General features: G+C 40.0%; 1 protein-coding gene across 2 annotated transcripts in view; it reads right to left on the bottom strand.

The window, feature by feature from the left end:
* Ryr3 (ryanodine receptor 3) overlaps positions 1-12,235 on the bottom strand; it is a 569,960-nt gene that overhangs the window by 285,007 nt on the left and 272,718 nt on the right. For both annotated transcript variants that reach the window (XM_029469442.1, XM_085834580.1), the window contains 2 exons: positions 4,326-4,499; positions 234-355 (listed from right to left, as the gene is read on the bottom strand). In XM_029469442.1, coding sequence (XP_029325302.1) covers positions 234-355; positions 4,326-4,499 — 296 coding nt within the window. The remainder of the gene's footprint in view (positions 1-233; positions 356-4,325; positions 4,500-12,235) is intronic.

The raw sequence follows: 12,235 nt of genomic DNA, 5'->3' as shown, positions 1-12,235 counted from the left end.
TAATCTAAGCAACTAGTATGGCCTTAGACATGTTGGGTAATGAATAAAACTGGTAGATTACCTATGTGGCAGATAAAATTCTGTCCTAATCTCTCTCTCTCTCTCTCTCTCTCTCTCTCTCTCTCTCTCTGAAACAAAAATTAATGGTGATTACTATTTTCCTCCAAACATTCCTGGTATCAAAAGCAGATGGGTGGATGGGTTTGGAAGAGAAAGAGGATGGGGCAAAGTACCTGACAAACTGGCTGAATAAGGCGGTTGTGTTCCGGATGATTCGAGCAGCCTGGGACTCTTCCTGCTGGCACCTCTGCAGTGTTAATCCGTCATCCATGTGGCCTTCCTGATGGAGTATGACCTACCCACAGGGCACGGGAACAAGTCCAGGTTACATACACATTACTTCACAGTTGGGCCACCCACATTCTCTGTAGTGTTTTCTTATTATTCTTTTCCCTAGCCAAGCTCCCTTGAGTCCATTTTGAAAACGGGACATTAACAAAGTTATTTTGCCCATATGTCCCATTACTGACATGTGAATTATTCCCACAACCTGGTAGTTTGATGAGAATGAAATTTTATGTGCCACCATGGTATGAGCTACAATAAATTTCCCAGGCCTGGATGGCCAACTGAAGGGGGAAAACATACTTGTATAATAGATTTTTTTTTCTCTTTAAAATGAACACAGAGGCTTACCCTTGAAAATGGAGGAAGTCCCTGTGTTAAGGATCTTCTCCATATGTAAACTGGGCAAGAACAATTCAAAGCAAAACTCTCTCCTGGGATCAGGCTTGTCCTGAAGGACAGCTATGTGAGTGCGCTAACTAGCAGATAGACCAGGGAAAGTGGATTAAGGTGGGAGTATGTTTCCGATGGAGGTGACTTCAGAGCATGGACTCTCATTATCAGGTGACTTTTCTTTTAGTCCTGTTTTGCTACTTGCCAGCTCAGTGACTTTTGAGTGAGTTCTTTAACTCTCTGCTCCCAGTTCACTGTTTGCAAATGTGTGTTTATCTTGGAGGGCTGTTTGGGGATTTAGGTGATTTACATATAAATTAAAATGACTCCTAGAAAGGAAAAGGTGGTCAAGAACTGTTTATTATATGGGCAATAATTACTGATCTTTGGCCAGTTGTGTAGAAGCTACGCGAACTTACTATCACTAAGGACACCATGGTACATCTGATGGAAAGCTAGCAGCTTTTAGAGCTTGTTAGCTTTTCCTCTTAACTCGGTCAAGTATGCTCAGATGGTAAGTGGGATAGTTTGAACCTGGCTCAAGTTAAGGTCAAATCCTGATCTAAACTCCTGAACATGGCAACAGCTTGTGGAAGTGAGGAGAGACAGTGCAGAGTTCTATAGTTCAGTCTGCGCGTCAGGATTTTTAGTTTAAAATCAAAGTATATTTTCTTTCAGGTGAAAATCTCTTTCTTATATTTTCCCTCTTTTGGCTATAGCCTAACATAATGAATTCACATAAGAAGTAGGATACAGCCTTGCAAACATTTGAGTTCTCCTTAAAAAGAAACTGTGCATCCTATGTGCATAACGATTAAGCATAACACAGGATGCCTAACCATTGGAAACCCCAGCTTTTAGGCAGCATTAATCGTTCAGACCTTCCTGGCATCTGGTTAACAATATGCAATTTAGCAAAACTCTCCTACTATGTATGCTTTGTGTTGCTCCCAGTTTTCTGGTCCTGAATGATCAGTATTCTTAGAGTTTCTTCAGATAACATGAAAACTGGACAGACAAACAAGAAAGTAATGAAGACTGATGGATATCTCCAGGCCCAGGTCCTTAACTATGATTCTCACAGAGGTACCTGCAATGCAAAAGGTGACCAAGGGACCATTCCTTTTATTTGTTTGTTTGTTTGTTTTAAAGAAATATTGAATATATATTTTAAAGAGTTTATTTGTTTATTTATTTATTTTTAAGAAAAATTGAATATATATTTTAAAGAGTCGTTACTGAACATATATTAACTGTTGTGATTTATGCTGGCTACAGAGTATACAGTGAGAAAAACACAGTGTTCTTAGTCTATTGGAAAGGCCTTTATCTTTTATAGAAATCCCAATGTCTCTAAAATTTTGATACTATACACTTTTAATTGACACTTTATTGATGCACTTTTACTAACAAAATCGTATGGAAGGATGTTTCCATGTATATTTTATCATTATTTACATATGATAAAATATCCTTTTTATTATTTTGTTTATTCACTTAACATCCTGCTCACTACCCACTTCCTGGTCACCCCCTCCCACAATCCCTCTCACCTCCCCACTCTACTTCTTCTCTGAGAGGGTGAGGGTCCCTCTGGTCTCTCCCATACTGGCACATCAAGTCTCTGTGGGGCTAGGTACTTCCTCTCCCACTGATGCCAGACAAGGCAGCCCAGCCAAATGAACATATCCAACAGATAAGCAACAGCTTTTGGGATAGCTCCTGTTCTAGTTGTTCGGCACTCACACGAAAACTAAACTGCACATCTGCTACATATGTGTGGGGAGGCCTAGGTCTAGCCTGTGTATGTTCTTTGCTTGGTGGCTCAGTCCCTGAGAGCTGCAAGAGGACCATTCCTTTTAACATGAGCTACTGTTTGTCAATTTCTTCATGTGGTTGTCCTAGGTTTTATTAACTTCATACAGATCTGGACATTTTCCAGAGAAAATTTAACCTGTTCTTATGAAATATAGCATGTTTTGCCTGTCAATGGCTAAGTATTAGTATATTAGTATTAGAAGAAGATGTCTCTCCCAAAGTTGCATACATGTTCTAGCAGTTAGATGAGTCTTTGGGCAGGAAAAGACACACTAGATCAACAATGTAGTCCAACATTCCATGTAGACAGAATCCCTTCCATCTCGAAGTGCAGCCTCAAACTCAGAAATTCTATTCTTGCGTTATCATGGCTGTGGTAAGTGTGCAAAACCATACAGCCTGCCAAGCAGCCTGGTACACTACAGAGGACTGGGATAGGCTGGCAGAGGATGGGATGGGTACATATGTGCAGTTTTCTCTTATTCTCAGAGTAAAGCTCTCTGTTTTAGACTGTGGCCCCATGAGGACTCAACTGAAAGTCTACAATATTCTCAGGGCCATACCAATATGGGACGCAGCAATTGCCAGGACTTTTTCCTGTGGACTGTCCTACTGTCTGTGTCTTGGCCTTACTCTTTTCCATCACAGCTGTTTTCTGTCTTGCTCACCTAGCCCACACATGAACAGCTCAGGTCCTATTAGAAACTGCATGTAGAATTTCAGGCTGTCTCTATAGCTGACTCTATTTGGGAATCTTGGTGGTAGAAATCCCATAAATACTGGCTGACCCTGTGTCTATACTCCATCTCTCCACCATAGTGGAGCTGACCTAAGACCTCTTTCTCTAGTCTACAGAGCAGCAACTGTATGCAGGCAACAACACAAGGATCCAAGTGTGTTTGCTTTTATGTCCACACATTCTGCTCTGACCAGCAGAACTCACATTCACAGGATCTTGCTTGGTAAAACCTCCCTATTACCACATAGTATGATACCAATATCCTATAATAACTAGCACTCAGAGACACTGTCATTATTGCTTTAGGTCAATATGGCAGGACTATTGTTCACAGTACTCCCTATAACAGTATTCTAGGTCTCTTTGACTATCCAAACCTGCATTTTGAAAGAATTTTCCAAGAAAAATCATCCCTTTGGCATCTACCCTCTGGTTCCTATAAAGAAGAATTACTATTATGGCAATTGACTTTGTAATGAAAAGATGCTACAAGTTTCCAAGCTAGCTTCCTGCTATGGCATGCTATGGTGAACTATTTGCGTCTGGACACATGTCTGTGGATAGAGCGTCAACTCCCAACTCTCCGCACATCAGTGTCGGTAGCCTCATTGTTATGCAAACTGTATTCTCTCCATAGAGACTCTAGTCGGTCTCTATCTTATGAAAATAGCATAATAACTCCATTATCCACTTAAATGAAGCGAGCAATGATGTGGATAATTCCAAAATAGTGGAACTATTAAGAGTCATTGAGACTGAGTTTCAGAGTGAATCCAACAAGCTCTGGCTCTTTCATGCAGAATTGTCATGTAAAGTATAGGTTAAAAAAATTGAAAATAGGGTTACAGTGATCAAATTAGCCTAATTCACTAGGGAAACAATGTATAATCTGTCACAGAGCCACACTTTAAAGGGTAAAACATAACCATGCCCACCTGGTCCCCAGAGTCACTCCTCTCTAACTGTTCCCCCCTCCGTGTAAAAAAAAATTAAAAAGTAAGTAAACCCTTATAACCATTAGATCCTTTACCTTTCTTTTCAGAGGTCCCAGGCGGGAAGTTTTGGCATCTTGTGCTTTGTAGGTGACCCAAAGGCCACTGGCTACATGCTGAACAAAGCAGACAGAATCCCCATACTTGATTTCTGGAACTCCCATGCCTTCCATATCTCTCTTGTGACTGGAATCTAATTTCTCCTTGATTTCCTATTCCACACAAAAATAGAGAAACAACAAACAGACAAATGTAGGCATGCCTGATTACAGAGCTACTCAATGTAGAAAACAAATCACTTGTGCAGAATCTGTAAGACAAAAAGCTATTATCCGAATAATCATGTCTCCAAGCTAGGATTTCAGAACATCTCTGACTTCCCTTATCTGTTGTTAATTGTAAAACCAATGCATTGAAGCTTTGGACACTTCAGGGATCTGTAAAATGATGGAAAATGAAGCAGTTTGTAGGGTCCTCATTCTATTCTGATTTTATATGCTTCTCTCTTATATGTCTACTTCCCTCACCCTAACATAGATAATGCTAACAAGTGACTTTTAAGTGGTCAGTCAACTCATTTTCAGTAATTGATATCTTCCATAATTTAAATGCTTATTGTCCACAAATGCCACAATTTAGGAGCTTAAAACACCATCTGTTAACATAAATTTCATAACAACCAGGAAATGGAAACAATCTAAGTGTCTGTAAACCAATGAGTGAATAATGAAAAAGTGGTAGTTTTACACAGTGGAGTATTATTAAGCTGTTAAAAAATAAAATTACAAAGTTCACAGGTCAATGGGTGGAGCTGGAAACAATCATTCTGCATGAAATCACCTGGATTCAGAAAGACAAATCTCTCAGGTCTGGGTGTGAGTTTTGAAGCTTCTGATATGTTTATTTCATTTTGAATACATATAGAGGTCAAAATATTAGTGAGGGACATGGGGGGACACTTTGAAGGGAGCAGAGATAGAATTCAGTGGTTTTAAGAGTTAAAGGAGAATAGTGGAGGAAGGGTTAAGTTGGAGTTAGGGATGGGAGGGCAATAAAGAATATGAGGAGGAAGAAATAAGACTAAAGACCTTTTGAAAAAGTCATATGGAAATCTGCTATTATGTAAGCAGTTCATACACACATAAACACACATGCACATGCATATACACACCACATACACACACATGGGGATGGGGAAGGAAGAAGAGAAAGACACACACACACACACAGAGAAAGAGAGAGAGAGAGAGAGAGAGAGAGAGAGATGGGGAGACAGAGATAGAGGAGAGAAAGAGAAAGGAGAGAGAGAAAGAGAGAGGAGAGAGAGAAAGAGAGAGGAGAGAGAAAAAGAGAGAGAGAATGAGAATATATAAGTAGGGTGACAAAGTCCTTACTAGACACCAGCTAACAAATAAAAAGCCCAGTGCCAGGAACGAGCTCCCTCTTTTACAGTTGTTGGCCAGTGAGGGTCCATGGATCCCAACTACAAATCTGAAAGCTCTGAAATGGTGAGCCCAAATTAGCCTTTCCTTCCTCTATCCTTCTCAGGTCTGTGCTCAAAGTGAAGGGAAGCTGACACTGGGCCACCTTAGCTGTGGTCACAGTAGGTTCCATTCTTCAGTGTCCTCTGTTTCCCTACCTGTTCTCTGTTATGGAAACAGGTCAGGTCATATGACCTAGGTAGGCATCCTGTGACAACCCCATGTGCCTGCCACATGAATAGATGCACAGTACCTTTGTTCCTTTCCTCATCAGTTAAGGCCTCTCTGGTTTTACTCTATGTGGCCATAGTCTATTTCCACTTCTTTTCGCTGCCTTGCATTGACTTGCTCAGTTGTAAATGCTATTAACTACGTAGCACTTTGAATTTTTTGCAGAATGAAAACATGTGACATGCTTTTCCCTGTGATTACAACAGTAGTCCTCTTCTTCATAATGATGGGCCTCATGTGTAGTGAGTCCTTCCCATGCTCAGCACTGCTTTAAGTACTTTACAGGTTCAGGCAGTCACTCTTATAACAAAGCTCCAGATGGAGCTACAAATATTGTCCTAGTTCTACAGATGAAAAAAATGAAAGATATAATTTGCTCAAGGTCACCCAAGGAGTAATGTCAAAATGCAGCCAAGAGGTCAGGAACTGGGAGGAGTTAGGGAAGGGGAAACCTTAATCATAATATATTTATGGAAAGATATTTTTCCAATAAAATATAATGAAATAAAAACTCTACCTCTATGTAAATAAACAAATAAAAATTGAAAATGAGGACAGGAAGTTAGAAAAGATATGTAAGGGGTGGAGTCATGAACGAAGTAGGAGTTGGGGAGGAAAGGACATGGGGAGGAGGTAGGATATGGTCAGCATACATTGTATATGTTTGAACATTTCAGAGAAAAACCTTAAAAACTAAAACTCTCTATCTCCTGCATCGGTGTTTCTTCCATCAGTCTAATGTGACTCAGACTTCAGTTTCTCCTTCAGATGCCAGTTCCCCTGTGAGGATAGCTAGTGGCGCCACGGCATCTCAGCATTGCCTCATCCCTCTATGAAGCACTTAGCATCTCATAACACGTCTATGAAAGGAATCAGGGCAATCGATTGTGGATTCTTAATAGTGAGCTCAGGACCCAGGTGACTTATGGACCATAGTGTGAGGTACATGTAAAGCTGTGTGGTTTCTCCATTCCCATGTATGTAAGGCTGCATGACTTCTCCATTCACATGTATGTAAGGCTGTGTGGTTTCTCCGTTCACATGTATGTAAGGCTGTGTGACTTCTTCTTTTCTTCATATGTATTTATTTTCCACTTCAGCTCTTACTTCTTTTCCTTCAGACTTTCATAAAATGAAAGTCAGCTACTTTATGCACATGTAATTTATTAATTGTAGTAGCATTAATATTTCATAAGAAAATTCTTTATTTTAAATGTGTGCTGAGACATTGCCTGGATGTTAAAAAATACCTTATTTCTCAAAATGAACACATTCAAAAGAAATAAATTTCTGATTTTGTAACATACACAGATAGGAAAACAGATTTTGATATATCAGGGCTTTCTATATAGGCAAGAATGCATGCATCCTATGAAACAATGCACTTTTGATTTCATCATAGAAATATTCATAGTCCTATAAATGTTCCAGCCAGTAACAGGGCATATAATATATCAAAATTTTTATTTGTTGCCTATTCTCTAACTATAGTCAATACACTAAAACAGAAACAATTCAAAGACAGATGTTAAATACGGAACTCACACTGATGTCTAAAACCTCCTGGTAAAATAATCCATATCATCAGCTAGCAATTTATTTTCTCATTTTTTGTTTAATTAAATATGGCTTTTCCAAAATAAAATAGAAGGATCCATTTTCCTCCAGCATCTGAAACAAACAAGCCACCCTTCTCTGTGGAGTGTCTGTGGCCTTGCTTTTACAAAACAGCATCACCTTCCAAAGTTCTCTGGTAGTCACTGTGGTGGTTGCTTCTCTTTTAGAAGAAGAATAACAACAAGAAAATCCAGATATCACACTATGTCAGCAAACATGAAACCTACTCAACCCACCCAGCAATTTACAGCACTGACAAATTATGGAGGAATGACATGGCTTCAGATGCAATCACCCTCTGCTAGAAATGACAGGGCTACCCTAATTGCCTTCCTCCTATTCCCAAGTTCTAAGAGAATATAATCCATTTCTTATATAACATAGGCCTTAACAAAACTGGTTTATGAGCAATGGCTTGTTCATTTTCAGATCCAACCCAGGGATCCCCACAGCTCTGGGAACTCATCTTGACGTACTGAATGCTCCTTTTTTTGGGGATTTTATTGACATTATCACTTGAATCACCTGGTCACTTTGCAGTTTTTCAATGGTAACATTTGTATCTTAACATTTTCTTCTTACTTTTATATTTGACACCTTGGAAAGTTATCCAAGTAAGGAGAGACCTGGAGTTCTTACACATAACAAAAGGCTCCAGGCATACTTACACACTGAACCATCTAGAAATAGACCTCCTCTATAAGGACCCGTACACCTTAGGAGGCAATCTCTCTTTGCTTTATTATCCCGAAGTCAGCTATCAGGTAGCTAGGGACACCTCTACAGTTTAAAGCATTCAGAAATTACTCCAATTAGCAACTGTCTTTCTTTGCCCAGTAAAAGTAACATGTTACCCTCCAAATCTTCCCTCTCCCCTGCAATTCCCCTCCCCCCCCCCCAGGCCTCCTCATGGGTAGTGGTGGTTTGATGAGTGTCCTGGCTTTCCAATGCTAGGATTAAAGAACTCTTTATCCCAGAAATTCCCTCTAGTCTTTCTTCTGATAGCATGAGACTAACCAGCACAGAAAGAACACAGAACAGCAAACACCCACACCCAGGGCCAGGAGACACCTCCGGATTCTCTAATCTCATGGTCTCATGCTCCCTATAGGGCCTGTCTTACTTAGGACCAGCTGACTCCTACAAACAGCAGAAGGCTGGCCTAGAGGAACTCCTTTCACACACAAGCCAATAATCCAGAGGCAAGAAACCAATCCAACCTTTTATAGAGTCCACATACTCTAGGCTACCATTCCCTTGTCCTAGCCACCAGGGTCAAATGCAATCCTGTTATGAGTCTTGTGTTTTAAAACCTGCTGAAGCTATTCACATTCATCCACTTGAAACCTGTTTATCCTTGCCACCCAATCCCTTTCTGTGGAGACCACAAAAATATTCTTTCTCCCATCTCCCTGTGCTGGCTATTTTTATGTCTAACCGACAAAAAAATACAGTCATCTGGGAAGAGGGAACATCAATTGAGAAAATGTCTCCACCAGATTGGCTTTTGGGGCATTTTTAAAAATTAATGGTTGAAGAAGGGAGGGCCCACCTAACTATGAGTGCTAATGAAAGACCCACAACGTGAGGACTCCCTCACGTTCTGACTCAGGAGAGGCGACACCCCAAAATCACCCACAAGAAACGATCTTGCTGCAACTGCAAGAGGATTTTTTATTCGAGAGCGTTCTCGGGCCCATGGTCATACACCACGCAGGGGTAGAGGACCATGGCGCCCCGAGTAGCTGAGTAAGGGGGTATTTAAAGAAAGAAACCACAATTCATGGAGGTGGGGAGGGTGTTGTTGGAAAATACCAAAAATACCAGTTAAGGAAGTATAAAGTCACAAGTGTCAGGTTATCTCTCAAGACAGTTTCTAAGAGCCCCTAACAATTTAAGAGCCCCTAAAGATAGCACATTTGCATTGCAGGTTCCAGTAATGGTCAGGGTGCCATTCTTTGAATTGAACCCAGGAAGCGGGTAGGTGGAGGAATGTCGCTATCTGTTTTATGACCAGTATCTGGAGCACTAAGCCACAAAGGCTACACTCCCAAGCCTGGGCCCAAAAGCCTCGAATTTTGCTATACTTCTTCACTAACATGGGAAGGTGCTCCTGGTGTGGTAAGAGAGCAGGTTGAGCAAGCCATAAAGAGGAAGCTAATAAGAAGCACTCCTCCAAGTGTTCTGCTTCAGCTATTGTCTCCAGCTTCCTCCCTTGAGTTCCTGCCCTGCCTTCCATGGATGATGGGACTGCAAGGTGAGGCAAACTCTTTTATCCCTAAGTAGCTTTTTGACATGGTATTTCGCAAAGCCAACAGAAACCTTGACTAAGCCATCTCCTTTGCTCTGTTTTCTCATAGGCACTTTCTGACCTAACCATGCATGTATGATTTGTCATATCCCCCAGTTTTCAGAACTGTAACTAACAAAGTGGAGTTTCAAAGCCAATCACTTTCTAGACCACAGCTTTACCTTTTCTGCTAAGGAGAAAATCTACATTTGAATGCATGGGAGAGACCTTTGTTAGCATAGGAGCTACTTCTCCCAGGAAACAAAGGCTTTCTCAAAGAGAACTGGAATTTGCTTTTGCATTCAGTGTGGTGTTCTACTTGAGATAGATTACAAACAATTTGTTTTACTGTTTGTCAGATATTCGATTTGCATATCTGTATATTGATATGGTCTTTGCCTGTCATTGTTGATTTTGAGATGAAATAGGTTACCTGTCCTGATGCGTGTTGAAAGACAATCAACATTATTTTCTACATTGACAACTATGAAGGAAGTGCCAATGAGCACACCCCAACTGACACATTAGCATTTGGCTTAGATGATCAAGTTGCTATTCTCTAGAATAATATCGGCTCAGTGCCTGTTACCACACAGGTATTTTGCTAAGTCCTCTACAATGACAATACCAACACTCAAAGTGCTGTGTCGACAAAGTAACATGAGTAATATAGCTCTACGAATATTTTCTCTAACCCTTCCAAAGGCCATCCTGCTTTTACCAACTTGCTTTATTCAGGGTAAACTGAGGCCTGTATTAATTCAACAGCTTACTCAAAGCTACGTAGCTTGAAAGCAAAACAGAATCTAAACCAGGTATAATCCCCAATATCCATTTTAACAGATTTTATTCAAATGGCTTTTCTATTATTAGCATAGATAAGTAATTAATTGTATGAATGACCTAGCTATTCAAAAGCTATTCAATATAAAGAAATGGTTGAAATAATGCTCTTACTTTATAAGAAAAGCAGCTTTGAGTTTATACTAACTTTAGAAGTTACACACCAGAATCAGTAACAAACAGGTGACATGGTATGCCTTCAAAGGACAACTGGAGCTTGGGCTGGTCTTTGTCACTTTTCATATAAAGCCACTAATATCCACAATATCTATCCTGGTGACATTTTTCAATCTCAACCAACTTCAAACACCTCATTACTAAACAGTCTAGTGAAACTGTTTATTTTTATATTTAAAAATGTCTTTTCATTTTTATTTTATGTATATGAGCATTTTACCTGTACTTATCTAGGTATACTGTATGAGTGTGCAGAACTTTCAGAAGCCTAAAGAGGACATCAGATCCCCCCTCCGCCAAATTGGAGTTAAAGTTGGTTATGAGCTACTTTGAGGGTGTTGGGAATGGAACCTGACTCTTCTGTAGGAGCAGTAAGGGCCCTTCACTGCTGAACTATCTCTCCAAGTTTTTATCCTCTTAATTCTCCAATATAGGGATATAATTCTAATATAAGAACCCTCTAGAGACCGTACTCAAGCTATAGCAGCAGGGCTCTGGAAGGGGATGGCATTCTGGTAAGATGAATAAATGAGGCAAGGAGAGAAGTTGATAAAAAGTAATGACTAAAGATATCACCCTGTAGGCCCATGCTTTTCAAAAATCCAAATGTTAACAGGTTTTCTGCAGGAAAAGATGCCTTTAGACCAATAGTGTTATCTTCTAGGAGTTAAACAGAAGCTTTCAGGATTATAAGTCCCACAGTAAAATCAATCAATCAATCAATCATCATAATCATCATCTGCAAAAGTAATTAATTCAGTTCTGTTTAGTGCAGCACTCCTAGCATCTTCTGGCATCTGTGTTATGGAGAGCTGATACAGCAAATGCAAAGCCTGCGTCTTCGAGTAATCATTTCAGTATTAGTGAGAAAGGTAGTATGACTAGAGAATGACTAGAGATGGGTTCGCTCTAAGTTATGGCAATAATATGTAGGAAGATGTCTGAAAGAGCTTCTAATTCACACATATTAGAGTGATTGTGTTATAATTTAACATAAACTATGTGTGTCCATGAACGTTGTAAAAATATCTTTTGAACATACATTGTAAGCATCTAAAATATTTCACATAAAGAGAGAGGACAATGGAAGTCTTTAACAGGTGTGGAGGGAAACCTGTAGGGAAGTCATGGTTAGCTCACTTCTGTCTGTCTACTTGTCTCTCCAGAAACTATGAGGAATAAGGTTGGGGTTCACTATACCAATACAGTCCTCTCATGAACACCTCATCTAGAATTAGAGGTCTTAATATTGCCTTACAAACAATTATACCCTGTAGGATGCTGCAAAGAGCAGCAGAGCAGTGGGGCT

This window comes from Mus caroli, unplaced genomic scaffold (assembly GCF_978045245.1).
Source record: "Mus caroli unplaced genomic scaffold, Mus_caroli_1 scaffold_2, whole genome shotgun sequence".
Taxonomy (NCBI): domain Eukaryota; kingdom Metazoa; phylum Chordata; class Mammalia; order Rodentia; family Muridae; genus Mus; species Mus caroli.
This window is presented reverse-complemented; position numbering and strand designations above follow the sequence as displayed.